General features: G+C 49.2%; 1 protein-coding gene across 2 annotated transcripts in view; it reads right to left on the reverse strand.

Moving 5' to 3' along the window:
* Nucleotides 1-16,568, reverse strand: part of LOC135263999 (protein C-ets-1-like) — a 33,472-nt gene extending 16,904 nt beyond the window's left edge. Inside the window, exon 1 of one of the 2 annotated variants that reach the window (XM_064352551.1) lies at nucleotides 16,134-16,568. In XM_064352551.1, coding sequence (XP_064208621.1) covers nucleotides 16,134-16,194 — 61 coding nt within the window. In that variant the 5' untranslated portion in view covers nucleotides 16,195-16,568. The remainder of the gene's footprint in view (nucleotides 1-16,133) is intronic. The other variant, XM_064352552.1, reaches the window with a different exon arrangement.
* Nucleotides 16,569-18,267: the final 1,699 nt, after the last annotated feature.

Raw genomic sequence — 18,267 nt, forward strand, 5'->3', positions numbered from 1 at the left:
CCATGTGTGCGGAACGGGACCCCCCGCCACCTCCGCCGTTCACACACTGTTACCAAGAGCGCCCCAGTGCTCGCTGATGACATTCGGGCCTTCTGCGAAGCCTGCCTCCCTGTCGGCACAGACAGGAGGGATACTGTGGCCATTGCGCCGCAGGGTCAAAGGTCAAGGGTCAAAGGGGCAGGGGCCGAGCCGGTGATGTCAGGCTGGCGGGAGCCGGCGGACACACTGGCCAGTGTACTACCGCCATGGCCGCCGGGCAGGCAGCAGGAGACAGAGGACCCCTTTGAGGGCTCGGGCGGTGCCTGATGATTTGCAAATGCTTAATTAGATTCACCAGCGTAGACTGAGATGGGCCACTGGGGTAAGAGGGTGAATCAGGCAAAAAATAAACCCGCTGTGTGTGTGTGTGTGTGTGTGTGTGAGTGTGTGTGTGTGCGTGAGTGTGTGTGTGTGTGTGTGTGTGTGTGTGTGTGTGTGTGTGTGTAGAGACAGAAAGAGAGAGATACATTATGTTGTAAGCATTATGCATGTATAATGTTGAGCTTAGTTTAATGCATTTATATTAGTCGAGAGGTTGCAGAGCTAATATATATATATTTTTTAAAATATATTATTACTGTTGGTCTGTACATCATTTGCTTAGGCAAACCAGTGCATGTCATGCCAATAAAGCACCCTGAAGCTGAATAATTGAATTAAGAGAGAGAGAGAGAGAGAGAGAGACAGAGAGACAGCCAACTGTTCATCCTGTAGCCTACGCTATGACTGGGCTCAACAATCAGCAGACCAGATATACAGAGACACAACAGAGACAACATGACTCCAGATTGTATAACTCCAGGATTCTCCGCGCAGAGTCAGAGCGCCGTTTCGTGTGACAGTGCGGATCAGGATTGGAAGGGGGATAATCTTTCACCTGCTCAGCTGCTAACAGCGCTGGAGAGGGTTATTAAAGGCTTTGTGTACCTGGAGCTACGCCAGAGCCAAAAGCCCAGGAGATGTTTGCCGATTAGCGATACGAAGCAGGGGAAGCTAGCGGGGGAGCTAGCGGGGGAGCTGGTGGGGATCAGCGATCCCACAGGGCAGACGGGTTCGATTTTTTCCGCCTATTTTCCTTACTATGTCTCTCGGACGCCCAGATGTTCTGACGCCTCAGAGATACGTATCTGTCAGCGAGGGGTGGGGGGGGGTGGGGGGTGTGGCTGGGGTCATGAGGTTCACGGGAGTTTCCGTCGCTCCACAAAAGACCCGCCCCGTCGGGGACGCACATAACGGCCGTGTCCGCTTCCCCCCCCCCCCTGAGTTCTTCCTGACAAAGCCCCCCAGCGACCGAGGTGAAGTCCGGTTCGCCGACTCGAAACGCTGCGCGTGACCGAGGGGTGTCGCGTCATGGCTACCCCGCGGCTCCTCGGCGGCGGGCACGTAGAGGCGCTCGGCCGCGCGTTTCGGGCCGTTCTCAGGCCCCGCCCCGCGTTCCTTCGGACCGCGGGACTGCACATCGGCGCACGTCGCGCTTCGGCTTCCTGCCAAACTCGTCGAAATAAAACAAGAGGCGTACGTTTCACGTTCGCCACGCAGGCCCTTTTTTTTCCCTGGCGTCCCTCGACTGAAGACGTTCAAACGGAGAAGACACCGCCTCCTTCCTGTTTCACGATCCTGCAGCCGGACTACTGTTGACATAACACAATTAGGCCTGTTGTTTGGTAAACACCTGCTGGATTAACTGGATGAAATAAACATATTGGGATTGAGAAGCTAGCGTCCATCACCCAGCACAGAAATGACTCTCTTCATTGTGATTTCAAGAGGTGTGAAGCAGTCACAGGCAGGGCGGTGGGTGTGGGCGGCGGCTCATCGGGTACGGTCTGCCTGCACTTTCCACACCCCCCCCCCCCCCCTCCCCAGTTTCACCTCTACACAGCCTCTCTCAAAACGCACCTCTGTAATCTCACTTTGCGGTTACAAGGGGGAGGCTTCACACAACGGTCAAATGGCCTCTTTTTTTTTTTTTCGTTTTTTTTTATTTAAAAAAGAGGCCATTTGAAGCCTCCCCCTCGTAACCATTATTTTTTTTAAAAAGAAACAGCCTGTTAGTACTTGACACACTTATTTATTTAAACATATCTAAAAACTTTGGTGACTGGGACTAAAAGATTGTGCCAAAACCCAACAATTCACTCCGATGCCCACGTTTGCAAACTGAATCACCGTCAATAGAATTTGAGCATTTCGCTCACGTGATTTACGATGAATGTCTGAAGTCTCTTGATAGCAAAACTAAGAGCTGAGCGCAGTGAAACTAGGGTTGGCCTCTAAAGGTCATTTAACAGTTTCTAGTCCCACACGGTTAGCCTAGCGGTTCTGCAGTGCTCCGTCTACACCAGCGCCTCAAACAGACACAGGCTCAACGGTTACGAGACTGAAAATGGAAGCAACGACCGTTTGGAATAAATGCTGCGAGCTAGAAATTTTGCAGGCATCTCATTTTCTGCGCGCCGAGAGTTTGAGTCGTTCGCGGCGTGCCACTGACGGGAGACGAAAACAACATTCCGGAAAATTCCGTAAGAAAGCCGCAGTGAGATGCAAGAAACGTTCTATTAATGGCTGCAGCCAGCTGGGCTTAAAGTCAGCAGGGATGTGTGTGGGGGGTGAGGGCGGGGGGGGTGGGGGGGGGGGGGGGGTTGAGCACATCTTCCCTCGCCGCGGAACCGGACAGTCGGGAGAGAGATCAGAGATGGCGGGGTTTCCGCCCCCGCGATTACCCTGGAGACGGGGGTGGGGGGCGGGGGGGGGTCAGAGGGGCCCCTGGACGCCTCTTTGTACCCAGCGCTCTCTCAGTCAAACGCAGCTGCACACGCACAGCCTCCGGATAATGGCCTGGCTCATTAGCTAATGATTATAGGCTAGACTCCTCACATACTGCCCCCCCCCTCCTCCCTGCCCCCACTCTAATGAGCCTGCATTCGTCAGCCGGGGTAAATTAATTACCTACAACATGTCGGCTCGGGAGGGGGGGTGCAAACTAACTTTTTTTTTGCTGATGAAGGCAATATGCTCAAATATGCTTCTATCTCAACTAAAAAAATTAATTAATAAATGCTGAGCATGGATCTTTTATGAATGTTGCATAATATTGGTCCTCAATGTACACAACAACGAATGGGAATTGAGGAGAATAACACTACGGTTTGGACTAACTGAATTGAGTGTGCATGCGTGTGCGTCTGTGTGTGTTACAAATTGTGCACAGTTTAATTTGGGCCACACATACACATATACTGCAATACATACACACATATATGAATAGAGGCCTGTGTGTGTGTGGCTTGGATTCGATGGCCTGAACGGGGGGGTAGGACACTAGGACACAGTGGGGGGGTTGGGGGGGGGGGCGGCAGGAAGGGCACACATGAACCCAATTAGCCGCGACTCCACCGCACGCGGGGGCGGGCGTGAAATCGGGATTCCGCGACCCCGCTGTGAGGCTGACACCGGGGGGGGCGCGGGCCAACGGGAGGGGCGTCCGCCGAAACCGCGAGGGCTCCTCAACCGGCTGGCTTTCGGGAACGGGAACAATGGGTCGCCTCTGTCCGCTCCTGCCGGGCCCGCTCCTGACCTCACGCTCTCCGCATCATGTGACCCCGCCCGGGAGCCCGGCCACTTCACTCTCAGGCAGGAGCGAAAAAGGAAACCTGCTGAGTACAGCTATACTGTACATAGCAGCGGGCGTGACTGTGTGTGTGTGTGTGTGTGTGTGTGTATGAATGTGTGTGTGTGTGTGTGTGTGTGTGAGAGACAGTACATGGGTGTGCATGCAAGTGTGTGTGCACATGCACGTTGGTGTCTATGTATGTGTCTACCTGTCTGTTTGGTGTTTCTGTGTATGTGAGCATGTGTGTATGCACATGTGTCTGTGTGTGTGTGTATGAATGTGTTTGCACGTGCGGTGTGTCTGTGCATACATGTGGATCTGTATGTGTGTTTGCAGGTGTGTGTGTGTGTGTGTGTGTGTTTATGTGCGCTAGACAAAAAGCATCATTCAGAATAGGAAAATGTCAGTTCTGATTTATCCATCCCCTTGTCAGTTTCTTGGGCTGTTCAATGCGCTTCTCTATTCAAACTCACAAATCTTTCGACTCCCTGTGCGAACGACGGCTCGCGGTGCGACCCAGTTTCTGAGGCCGAGCGTAGGCGTGAGCGTGAGCGTGAGCCCGCGGGCTCGGCGCCCAGAGCTCTCCGCACGGCCCGCGTCTACCGCCCCGAAAAACCCCTCTTCGATTACCCAAATTTTCACGAAAGCATTTCCCCGCAGAGCCGGAGTGTGAACTCCTCAGAATTCGGCAGTGACGCCGATTCCGGGGGCTAACGCTAACAGCGGGGACCGCCGACTGCAGGTCTCAAGGCCGGGGAATACGAGGAGCAAGTCCCGACGCAGTTCCAGGGGAATCCCTGGCAGGGGGGAAATCCATCCCTTCTGCTTCTGACTGGAACTGGATTCCCAATGTGGACGGGAACCAGACCAGCTTGCCATCTATAAACTTGACAAATCATTTGCATTCGATTTCGCAATTTTAGTACCACAATGAGGGAAAAAAAAAAAAAAAGCTTTCGGTTATAATGTTAGATTCCATACAAAAACAGAAACTAGACTATCTGGCATCGAGTTCAGACAAGCATTACAAATACCCATTCGCTGGATAAACACGGCTGCTTTAAGACTGTCCACGTGTTAGCGTAAATCATACATTTTTTTATTGTGTTTCCATTCGCCGTTGTTTGAAATGTGAAATGTTGTTTTGTTAATGACTCTGCCGCTGTCCTGGCAGTCTCTCCCTTACAAATGAGATTAATGAGACCGCAGAGACCGCGGGGTTGCATAAAATAAAATAAAACGTCGGATAAAATAAAATAAAATAAGAACCCCTCCAGACCGAGCTCCTCGGGCGGGGGGGGGGTCCAGTGGAATTTTCCGGGCCGAGGCGGTCCCGCCCCGGAGTGGCGTTCTGTTCCTACGGCCCCCCTCCCCGCTCCCTCTCCTCAGTGCCCCGTGGTCGGGAGCACCCCCCCCCCCCCGGCTGCACCGTTGAAGAACTGCCGGCTTGAAAAGGGCGTCGCGCCGGGTGCTCCGTTGGGGGGGCATGTGAGCGCGGGGGGCTTCCATCTTCAAACGGTTTCTGCTGACCTATGACCTCCACCACCCCCCCCCCCCGCTATCGCCCCTAACCCAGTCCTGTTTCCCTGCACAGACGCTGTACCTCACAATCTGTAGAGTTTGGCACAACTGAGGCCTTCTTATCAGAGACGTCCTAAATGAAACAAATTCAGGAAAAACTTTTTGCTGTATTACCACCCACCACCAGCCAACAGTCTCTGTATTTATGACGGACGAAAAAAAGGCTGACAGAAAATCCCATTTTGGCCATTTTGCAGTAACTACCGAGCATCATTCCAAAAAGGATCACATCGCAAAATACAATACAAAGATAAATTTCATGAATAACAAAATGTACCGCACACACACACACGTACATATTGTTTTTTTATTGTCTTGATGCACACGATTTAACATGACTAAATTGTTTATATACATGTCATACAATTTCACATTACAATAAAACAGTCTATGGTTTCATTGTGTGGAATTTTCATGCACATCTTGAGAAGTATGCTTATATACTAGGCTACTAGGCTATGTTTTATTTACATTCACATCCATGTCCTTCCTTTGTTCTCCTGCTCTCATGCTAACGTGCTAACAGCACCCTTCGCCAGCAGCTTGTGGGATTTCCCTGCTTTCTCAGAACAGAACCGAAAATGGAAACTGGCACGCCCCTCTCCTGCGGTGATGTCACGTAACAAATCAGGCCAACCCCATTACACAGTCGGCGGGTCCAGTCACGGAACCGGGCTGAAGTTCCCCCCTAGCTCACACCCCGCTCAGAACCAAGACACGCACAACAATAGCCATCCGAGGTCAAGGGGAACTACTGAATGATGATCTGCTGCTAGGCAACAGGGACCCGACATACAACTACAGCTATTACTCACTGACAGAGGTGTTCAACTTCACTGGTAGGCCTCGGGGAACAACGCCAGGTAAGCACATGCTCAACACTACGATGTCTACGAGCACACCATGTCCCTGGAGATAAGTCACAATTTCCACTGTGACACAACTCAGATGAGCAAGACACACGCCCAGCCACCAAAACTGGGGCATACAGGATCTAGGTCTAGCATGCTAGTCTAGCTAGTTCTCTTATCATGGCTCCCAACAGGTGCTTTAAATGGGACGGTGTTCCTAACCGCTAGCCGCTAACTCACTAGAGCGCACAGCTGCAGCAGTGCACCCCCACAGAGATGCAGCGGGGGCCCTAGAAACACGCTCATCACTCAGGCTGAAGAAGGCACAGGGCCTTGTTTGGACACTAAAGCAAACACTCAGGCAGACAGACAAGAGCTCTGTTTACGCTCTGTTACCCTCTCCAGGTCGCCTCCTAGAGTTTTATAAGAGGAACCCCTCTCGTTTATTCCAAACCTTAGCATTCCTTCATGCCTTCTACAAACAGCGAAATGAAGAAAAAAAAACCACAATGGCCCACGCAGACAAAACCCAGAGCATGAGCTACAATCGTTATACATTTAATCTTTTACATTACTTTTTTTTTTTACAAGATACCATTTTAAAGGCCATGATCCTGCGATTGTAATTAAACAAATTGATTGCCTCACAGCTTGTTTGAAAACAACTGCAGACCTTAAACAGATCGGCCCTTGGACCGCCGCGCTTTCGTTCTCATGTCGAACGCCAGGCATTCCGCCGGTAATTTGCCGTCGCTAACTTAAGGCGCGCAGCTTTTTGTTTTTTTTTCGCCGGCGCGAAGCAGCTGAAACACGAGCTCACGGAGCAAATTACCCAGGGCCACCTATCTAAAAACTTTTTTTTTTTTTAAAAAGCACACAGCCGTTAAAATACAGCGAGAGACCAGAACGGAAGTAGAAAAGGATGAATGACTCTCAAAGCCGAGCGCGGAGAAGGGTCGGAGTCACGCACGGGCGTTTGAATGGAGATATTTTCTTTCTTTTTTTCTTGTTTTTTTTTTGTCAATGGAAAATCACGGGAGTTCGGCGCGGAGCCTGCGCTCCGTTTCTGGGCCTGACTCACGCTCCTGTCACCCCGCGTTGCGTGAGGCAAGTAACGACGTCGAGCATGAGTCCGTAGCCCGAGACCACGCCCACCCCCCGCCCCCCCCCCCGAACAGTTTAGTCAAAAGATTACAGCCGGGCGAGTCACCCTGCCGAGAACGCTCGCTAGCATAGCTTGCCCTGGCTGAGACACAGTGGAATTGCGCGCGGTGTCATCTCCCTGGAAACAGATGTTGCATAAGGTCGCGTTTGCTGTAAAAGCTTCTCCATAACTGCCAATCTTACAACGACCTCTGACACAAATATACATTCCTTCGCGCTCGGTGAACTCTGCTCACGTTCAAACTTATCCCGCTTTTTTTTTCTGTATTTTGTGTACACCAGTTGACAAATATCACATCTCAAACAGCCATTAAAGTGTTTTTTCTAGACGTTGGGACTGTAGTGTAGTTGACCGGTGTCCACGGTGGACTTGAGCGAAGATGAACCGTAGCATTCCTTACTGCAGGCTGTTGGATCTCCTCCAGGTAGAAGAGGTAGCAGGGGTTGTAATAGGCCACTTCTTAACTGCCTAAACAACAAGCATGTGTGCAGCCATCAAAGGAAAGAGGGACGCGCGTCCCTTTAAAGGGTTCCCCCGAAAGCGTACCCCCCCCCCTCCCCCAAAACTGAGCCTGCTGACAGCCTGCAGATTCTCGCCCAGAGCCGGGCCAATCCCACAATGCACCGAGGCACTGCGAGCCCGACCCATAAATCCACAGGACCGACCGGCGGAGTCTGCGGGTCCTGTTAGGGGGAGCTAATGGCCTCGTTACAAAACCCACTTCAGAAGCTGATTAAAAAAACATGCTCTGCTCCATCAGCACAAAAAAACAGACAAACGCACAGACAGGCAGACAGACATGCACGCGCACACGTACGCATGCACGCACAAGCATACACATACGCAAACACACACACCCACCCACACGTGTATGCATGCGCACACACACACACACACACACACACACACACACACACAACAAATCTTGGCGATACAACAGAAGAACAAGTCAAGGTTCAATTCCATTACTTAGCCTCCACTGTAAGACAAAAACCAGCAAAAACTCTGCAGAGAGATGTTAAAAACAGACGAGATCCCACCTGGGACTTTACAGGAATCAACTATCCCACTGAAGTTTTTTTGAAAAAAAAAAAAAACACATCCACAAACGTCTCAAAAACAGACACCCATCACGACCGACACGCACGAGGGAGGAGCAAACCACGGGAGACTGACACCCATTCTGCCCAATGGGAAGCCGTATCCGGGCAGGAGAAGGCGGAGCCTCTGATCAGCTGGGCGGTGGAGTGTGGCAGTGAGAGGACGCTGGCCAGTGGCGTCAGAGGAGAGTTACTCATCGGCTCGGCACACACAACTGCCGTGAGTCAGAGATTACCCACGCTGCACAGCAGGGGTGAGGCAGAGTATCTGTGCCAGGGTCAAGGTATGAGGTGGTGTGTGAAGGGGGGGGGGGGGTGGACGTGGGGGGTGAGTTACCCCACCCTTCCAACTTATTCCATGTTTTTTCACCCAGGGGGATAGTGTAGACCGATTTTTCAACTCGTGACCGCTGGTACGGAGGGCGCTAGTACTGCGCTAGCGCGCTTCATTCATCTGTGCTGGGAACCTCTGAATGGATCTGTTTACAACACGGCGCGCACATGCGGCTATCGGCTTGGCCTTGCGTGTGAGGCAGCTCCAAACAAAGCTATTGTTCTGTCAGCGTCCCTGACCCAGACACACACACACACACACACACACATGTTTACTATTTAACGCTGTGATGCATCTCTCAGTAATGGACCGTCTTTTATGACTAAGCTTTAAAAGGCACTATAAAAACCCTACAGTCACAGGAGAGGTATTCTGGGTGCGGGGATTATTTCTCTTGTGCACACACGCGCGCACACCAACCACACACACACAAGCCACACACATAGAGAGATTCAGGCCGCACATACACACACACACACAGATTCAGTGCACACACACAGACTCAGTGCACACAGGCAAGCACACAAACACACACACACAAGTGCACACACACACACACACACACAGACTCAGTGCATACAAGCACACACACAAACACACACACACACAAGCACACACGCACACACACAGACTCAGTGCATACAAGCACACACACAAACACACACACACACAAGCACACACGCACACACTCAGACTCAGTGCACGCATTGCGCACACACACACACACACACACACTCAGCAAGGTGGTCAGAGACGCAGGGCCAGGGAGGAAGAATGCGGCTAAGCTGCCCACTCATGACACATCACCGCCTCACCGTTTCATCCCAAGCCCGAGAAGACAAACGCCTCGCCGGGCACGCGGCCCCTCCTCTCCTTCCTTTCCCAGCAGCCCCGCCAGCGCCAAACCCTGCGCCAGCCACCTCCGTCCCGTACCGGAATACCGTATTCCCTTCTGGAAACGCGGGTGCGTTCGCCCATCTGGGCGACATACAGCTCAGGAGGTAAGAGCGGATGTCTGGCAGTCGGAGGGTTGCCAGTTCGATCCCCGGCCCTGGGCGTGTCGAAGTGTCCCTGAGCAAGACACCTAACCCCTAACTGCTCTGGTGAATGAGAGGCATCAATTGTAAAGCGCTTTGGATAAAAGCGCTATATAAATGCAGTCCATTTACCATTTATCTGACCCCGGTAAACCCCAGTTCTGGGTTGACATAAATCAAAAATGAATTGAACAATGGCCTCACCGAGACAATTCACAAATAGGGTTCCCTGGCAGCTCGTATTCAGTGTCCTAAATCTACCTTTGGATCCACGTCTTTTTTATTAAAAAAAAAAAACAAATAAATGTAGGCCTGTAACTCAACGCACTTTAGCAAATTCCTAGAGCAGAAACGATTTTCTTCAACGACGATGATGGGAGAAAGCAGAATCGTTTTACGATCGAGAAATACTAGAGGCCAGCGAGGATAAATCAAAAGGAGGAGGATTCGGGAAAGGACTTTAACCGAAATAAACTGGAAAAGCAGAGGGTCGTCCACCGAATCCTTACATAACCGTTCAACAGCGGGTCACCCAATCCTCAGCAAACGCCACCCCGCTCCCTCCGCTGGTTCTGCTCTCGACGGTACCTGCCCCCCCGCCCCCTCCCCTCCCCTCCCCAAGCGCGGTTAGCACGGTAACGGTCCCGTCGCGAAGAGGGCCGTGCCCTTTTTTCGAGTTTAGGCAGGTGCGCCGTCTTAATCAGACAAGGAGCGGCCCCTCCACATCGGCCCTCCTGGCCGCCGAGCATTCCTCGCGATCGGCCGACCCTGACAGCCAGAAAAACACTGAGCCAGCAAGACGGACGGAATGCGTGTCATCTTCACACACGCAAAAAAAAAAAAAAAACCCAAAAAAAACAAAACGGCAAGTCTTCACCAGGGAGGCGTTTATAGGTTCACTGGAAGAGCTTATGTCCGTCACCGACGTGTGACTGTGTACACAGAACCTTTTTACAAGCGTTTGCTCAAACCGGGAACTACACACTTTTACTTGAGTTAACTGGGGAAAACTATTATGTCTGCCCAACCCCCACCCCCCACCCCCTCTATCACCCCCCCAGCTAACCCACTGTTTGTGCTCAGTTCATAGACGGCAATGCATTTTTGAAATATTTGACCCGCCGAAATCCAACGACGGCTAGATGGGTTCGCGATAGCGCGCACATTCTGGACTGTCGGTGAACCCGCGCCAATTCGTGTGTCGAGGGTATGAGGAGCACTTGTGCTGAAAGCATCCTGAGCACGAGCAGCATTCACGGGATCAAGGGGGTCGAGCTGAGGGCAGCGGAGACAGACTTGTTTTTCACCAAAAATTTTCAATTCCAAGAAAAGAATTGTACTTCTTTTTTTAATAACAATTGAAGTAATGTGTTATGTGTGGATATGACCCAGGCGTCAATCTCCATATCAGTCGTCTCCTCAGACAATATGGCCCAGAAAACTCCCAGTTTGTCTTTTTCATGACATTTCCATCTACCGTGTACCAAAATAAACTCGCAGTGCCACCACAGCCACTCACCGGTTTGTCTTTACTGTCGCCAAATAGGTTAATGATCTGCCCGTCTGGAATCTGGATGGATGTTCTTAATCAGTCTCCAGGGAAGTTGTTTCGGTGTGACTCACCACGTTTCTGAGAAACGGCCGGCTAGTTAGGCAAAGCAGCTAGACATGTTGCATTCCATACACCTCAACTACCCACGCTGGTCCACACTGTCTGTTGATCTAACCGCGTCATATTTGTTTTTTTTTTTTGTTTTTTTTTTGTGGGTGTAACAAATTGACCAAGATATCATCAAATGCCTTGAATAAGTACAGCAGCATGAGGAAGTCTGCTTATCCAAACATCAGGTTGCCTTATGCAAACATTAACTGCATTTCACAATATCACCTTATCTACTAGACGTTGCGCGTGATATGATAATCCAAGTATAAACTTAACATTATTAAGAAATTAGCCACCTAACATGTTACTCCTCTACTGACCACCCTTGAAAACTCAGTGTCATTCCTACTGACAGGCAGGCAGTAAAAAATACACCCCTTCTTCTACTCCCCAGCAGGTGGTACAGATGGCACGGCATGTAACGGGCACTGCCACATTTAAAAAACACACACACACACACACACATACACACACACACACACAGCAGTCAGCCAAGGAGGTTTTTTTTGTTTTTGTTTTTTTTAAACCAGCTAGGCTTCTCTAGGTGGCGGTGAGACACCCTTTCAAAAAGTCACAAACAGTAACGCCTTGAAAGCTATCTGTGCCCGCGTGCCCGCACGCGCATGTGCGCTCGCTCGCTCGCTCGCTCGCCTACGCACACACTTCTGTGGCAGAAAGCCAGCTAAACTGGCACATCAGATCTCACGGCAGCAGCGCCTGCGTGTTTTTAAAAGCCCCTATGCGGAGCTACGCCCCGTTGTACCCTTCCACGTTAACATTCCACAGTACATTACATTACATTACATTACAGGCATTTAGCAGACGCTCTTATCCAGAGCGACTTACACAACTTTTTTTTTTTACATAGCACTTTACATTGTATCCATTTATACAGCTGGATATATACTGAAGCAATGCAGGTTAAGTACCTTGCTCAAGGGTACAACGGCAGTGTCCTTACCCGGGAATCGAACCTGCAACCTTTCGGTTACAAGCGCAGTTCCTTACCCACTGTGCCACACTCCGTCCAGTAACCGGGTACGCCGTATCTCCTGTTCAGCGCTGACACCTACGTCGCGGCGAGAGAGCTACAAGGCTTCGCACTCCACACGACAACGGTCGTGCGCTCTTAGGCCAAGCGTCGTAGTTTTTGAGAAGTTTCAAGAAAACACGTTTCGAGAAATACGGTGTGAATAGCAGGTTCTGTGGTAGGGTTGTGGGGGGGGGGGGGGGAACATAGGCCTACTTAATGTGAAAAGGCGGGGGGGGGACATAGGCCTACTTAATGTGAAAAGGCAGGGGGGGGGGAACATAGGCCTACTTAATGTGAAAAGGCACTTCACACCAATTCAGTTTCATCCCCAGTAGTTTGAGGAAACCCATATCGAGAGATGATTCTGCAAGATAGTGGGAAGTTTTTCAACCGCACGGTGAGCGGCGGCACAGTTGCTGGAGTGCATCTGCAATGTGATGCGTGTGCACCTTTTTGCAGGTGTGTACAGCGTCGCCGGTTTGCTAGCACGCGTCGTTCTACAGCTCATCGAGGGTCTGACCGCGTTCTTGTTTCGGTTGGACACGGTTGTCGCACGAATGGAAACGACACACGCAAGTAACAACGTGCCACTTTCACCCATCTGTAAAGTCACTCATCTTAGAACAATAGGAAAGACATACATGTAAACCAGAGGCCTGCGACTTAGTCACTGGAGACCAACTCAGTCTGGTTGTTATTTTTCCTTTTTAGATTCACCTTATACCATTTCCAACCCAAGACACTCGACCAGAAGAGTTATTTTGTTTACCATCTCCTTCAGTTACGATTAGTGAAAGTGACTGATTGAACATAAAAAACAGCAGACACTGCAGGTCTCCATCGCCATGGTTGCAAAGCTCATAGACATGCATCCTTCATAAATATAAAAACATCACGGGACAGCACCTTTGGTCACGCAAATGTGCTCCCCGGTAATGCAGGCCGAGCCCCATAGCCGATTCATCACAGGCTTAAAATTCAGCCACATCCCAAGGCAACCATGACCAGGAGTCCACTTTTTTCCCAGGATGCAACTGGCTACATAGCACCACAGGTAGCTGGGCTATAGGGCAGCCAGGATTCCTCTGACTACACTAGCACTGGCTCCTCCCAACAACTTGGCCACAGCCAATGACATTCACCGCCCCTCTGATAGACGCTTGCTCTCCTATAGTACTGTGTATTCTGTAGCGTGGGAAACATAGCAGCTGGTTTGCAGGATAAGTGTGCATTTCAGCTGTGTTCCAACTTACATGTTACATTACTGAGCATGTGGAAAAGTGGTCATTAGATTTCTGAATCCTAACTCGGAAGGAAAAGGAAAAAAAAAAAAAGAAGAACATAAAGTAGACACTCCCTGCAGCAGTGATCCTGAGGAAACAGGGTCACATTTGCAGGGGCTGTGCGCAGGAAACAAGGAGCAAAACAAACGTCTGCTTCTCCCTACACCAGGGCTGTCCAGTCTTATCTGAGAAGGACTGGGGTGGGTGCAGCCTTTTGTTCTAGACTAGCACTGAAACACCTATTCAACTGTGCAGCTATTGTCTTCAGTGTTGAATCAATTTATTAGTACTGGGCTGGAAGAAAAGCCTGCCTAATATGGCTGCCCCCACCATGACCCTACCCCTGCCCAACATGGCTGCACCCACTGTGACCCTACCCCTGCCCAACATGGCTGCACCCACAATGACCCTACCCCTGCCCAACATGGGTGCACCAACTGTGACCTTACCCCTGCCCAACATGGCTGAACCCACAATGACCCTACCCCTGCCCAACATGGTCGCACCCATAGTGACCCTACCCCTGCCCAACATGGTCGCACCCACAGTGACCCTATCCCTGCCCAACATGCTCTGACTCCACACCAGTGGTCCTCCCTGCCCGCTGTCACTATGCCAGATCGCGTGCACTGCAGTCACTGCACGTTACTCACGCTCAACCGCTCTGTCAACCGCCAAATCTGGCTGCACACAACTTTCACATTCTGTAGGTGTCTCCTGTGTCCTGCTTTGCATCTGCACAGAACTGACTGATCTTGAAACCACGTGGACTGCTAATCCCCGTTGTCTGAGTTAATCCATGTTAGCTGAAGATCAGAGGATCTGTGCAGATACTTTATAAATCAACCAGTTGCAATGTGCTTAGCAGTTTAGCAAGGCCAGGTAAGCACTGGGGTGAATACCTGATGAAATTGAACCTCATTGATCCCATGTATTGCCACTGTGCTTTAAGCTGTGTTGTGAAAGGTTCTGACAGTAGACTTGTGAGAAATGCTGAGTGTGCACATCCCTTTGGGGATTAGACTGCAAGGCAATAACATCTTCCGTCCCTGTCACTTCAAAGGGCTCACTCTAATCTAAAACTGAGAATAGGACGCTGAACTACAGTAATGTACTTTATGTCATGCAGTAGGCTAAACATCATGTAGTCAATGTGTCCTTCAAAGGACTATTGCAAGGAATCAACAAAGGCTAATCTCAAGTGAGAAGATAAATAAAATAATTCGAATTTCAGCATTTTGGTCCATAGTAATAATTCTGTTTTTAAACAAGATTTTCAAAGCCATCTTATCACATCAGTTATGAACTTGTGCATTAGAAACTTAATTCAAACTTTGACAAAAATGTCAACACTCCAGCTCATCAGAACTGTGTTGCAAGTCTTGGTCACGAGGACAGGCTGCAGTCTAACATAAGTATTACACAGTAATGTTTGATTGACTGTTCATTAAATATGATCTGGTTTTGTTTTCACATAACAGGCATGAAGTGTGAATTCTTAGTTAAAGACATTTCTGCGGAAAGGGACTTGCGTCATACACAAGCAAAGGCAAGTCTTTCAATTTCGTTCAATTGTGCCTCTATAATTGTTTAATCATGGTGGGTCAGAGATTAAATAATCATGTAGAGCGTGTGCGCTCCCAAGAACCAAGACCGACCACATCAAGCAAAAATACATTTTTAACCGAGTGAAGAAGAGGGTTAAACGTCACTGCAATGGCCATTACAACACTTCAAAGGCAGCATTCTCGAGTTGTGCAACGGACACACATTAAGGCACGAGTTATGCTTATTGTACTACAAACATAACAAGCGTACGGACTTTTGTTTTTACTCAACACAAGTTCTACAGATTTCTATCCTGCGTAAACCTAAAGATACACCTGTGTGTAATCTACATTTCAGCCTGCCGTTCACCAATTTCGCTGACCCTTCAATTTCTGGTAACTTTTTTTTACCAGTCCTCAAATAAGTCTATACGTCTTTGGATGTGTAAACTGACAATCAACTGGTGATTGCATGCAGACTAGGGAATTCGACTGAGTTTCCAAAAATCATGTCTTGCCGATCGGTAAAATGTGTTTTGAAATAAAGTGGCCACATGAAATAACCCTTTAATAGATGCACGTCTTTACCATTATCACACCATACCAATATCGATAATGATACAAAGTTGTCAGACAGTTTTCCGCCGGGACAGTACACAGGTAAAGGCGAAATCAAAGCCCAGGTTGGCATCCCGTTTTAGTATAAATTAAGCACTTAAAACCCACCCAGTTTACACAATAGTGTGGCTAATTGCACTCTTGTAATTTGGAACAGTGAAGCCTGAGAAATACAAAACACCGCTGAAAGCTTCAAAACTGCAAAAACAACTACAGAATAATAATGCGCGCTATTAATTAAACTTTAATACAAGCAGCAGGATACTCACCGTCCACCTTTTCGGACTTGATTATGGTTAACGTTGGTTTCATGTCGACAACTGCCGTCATGATCGTCAGATCAAAAAGTTCAAACGAGGTTTTATAGTAGTCCCAAAACAATAAACCCGATATATCTCCTCTTATCCGAGAATAACTCGCGCAGTACCCAAGTGATGTTGCAATCGTTCCCGGACTGTTCTTCCAACTCAGTCCGTCTTCTCTCTTATGATATTCAAATAAAGCCTCCTCCAAGCACGGATCTCGCGGTTCCTCGTTCACACAGTCATACCAGCCCGCTTGGCTTTGTCAGCTCGACTCCGTTGCACAGCCTATTCCGACTTCGAAGACGCTGACCCGCATGTCATTCATCCTGAATGGGCGGCGTTACTATAGTGCGCCAAGTGTTTCACAGACTCCAGTTACGTTATTGCCAGCTCTTTCACTATGAGTAGTGCTGTAGTAATATTCCCGTGCCGGGAGGGCATCATCAAACCCATGCAATTTATGTGATTGTTGCGCCATGGAATTCCATTAACGTTACGCAAAATACTAACAAAACGCGGAAAATATGTGTTGTGTAGTTTGTGATTATGTCCAAGAACATTACGCAATCAGTATGCGTAATAGCCTACACTACGTTTACTTGAAAGTAGGATGAGAAAGGACAAGCAGAAGGGACACAAACGAGGAGCGTGCAACATTCGCTATGCCCCAAGTGCACTTCGATCTTGAGAAATAATATATTCCATTTACCTGTAAAAGCAAAAATTTCTTACGTTTCTCAAGTGTACAACCAGAGGCGGGCTTTGGTTGGGAATGCGTGGTTCGGTTGAAATTACAAACTAAATAGTTTTGATTCCTTTTATATTCATTTTGTGTTGTGTTTTGTGTTTGTCAACAACAAAAAAGTTTTGACACAAAACATCCTTGGCAGTAGAAAATTTGAGCTGCACGTGCTACATTTGTTTCAGAACTACACGTATAAAAAGAAATGAAACTTTTAAAACTAAATGGCTCTTCTGTTGGTTTATTGATGTATATTCTATTTTGGTGCATACTCCTCCAGGACTTGCAGCATATAGCTGAAAAAAATCAATATCATTTAAACAGCATCAATATCCGGACCATACAGATCCCACATAAGCAGTGAAAGTGATTGCAAATTCTATTAATTATGTATTGGCATTTATTGATTTTTGGAGAGTGATCTCTCTGAATTGCCATTAGCTAACCCATATAGTGTTCCCCTTGACCAAATATGAGCTGGAAATCTTTAAGTGGTGTTTCGGTTTCGGGTTTTAAGAATTTGCGAGGGTTTTACAGAAATAGGTTCATCCCTCTAACCAGTGAAACACGCTGTTACTCCGATGTCTTTCTAGTTGTTCTGCACAGTGCTGATTTCAAGTGAATTTGATCATGTGAACTCCTTTTTCCAAGTAAGTTCTTTTGCGAACCTAGCCTGGAATTCAAGTCACTGAAGTTCACTTGAATGTTCTATCATTCACGCGACAAACATTCATCTGCCTTGCCAGCATTTGTGCATTAAAAACGTGCTTCATCAGCAGAGACCGATGTGTTTTTGCTGCGTGCAGTTAAAATTCCTCCTGTATGAATGCGCTGTGGACTCCTCGCACCTGCGCCGCAGTTTTCAACGGCTTTCTGAGCGGAATGGTTCTGTTCTAAATTTAGAACCTCCATAGGGACTCCTCCCTGGGTGTGGGCTGCCCCACGGAGGCCCGTTTCAGAGGGTCTCTTTTGCTGTTGGCGGTTCTGGAGCCGTTTTGACTGGCTCCCCTCTCCACTCTGCCTAATGTGGCCCCCGCACAATGCACCTCTTGTGAGTCCGTGCCCACCTGGCTCCTGTCCCGTCTCCCGCGGAAACAGCGGGTGGGCACGGTCCTGTCGGCGTCTCAGGATTCAAGCAGAGGGACCAGATTTGGGGTGGGGGGGGGTGGCAGCAAACAAAGGGATAACTTTTCCCAAACAACCAACCGGGACAATCCCTCCCTTCATTATTTCCGACAGACACCCCGCGCAGCCCGTGGGGGGAGCTCGCTCAGTGAACCCGGCCTGTCATCGATGAGTGATGGGTCTCAGTTTCAGCGCCGCGGGGCGAGGACACGCCCCCCTCGGCCTGGCACA

Source organism: Anguilla rostrata, chromosome 9, assembly GCF_018555375.3.
Source record: "Anguilla rostrata isolate EN2019 chromosome 9, ASM1855537v3, whole genome shotgun sequence".
In the NCBI taxonomy this organism is placed as follows: Eukaryota; Metazoa; Chordata; class Actinopteri; order Anguilliformes; family Anguillidae; genus Anguilla; species Anguilla rostrata.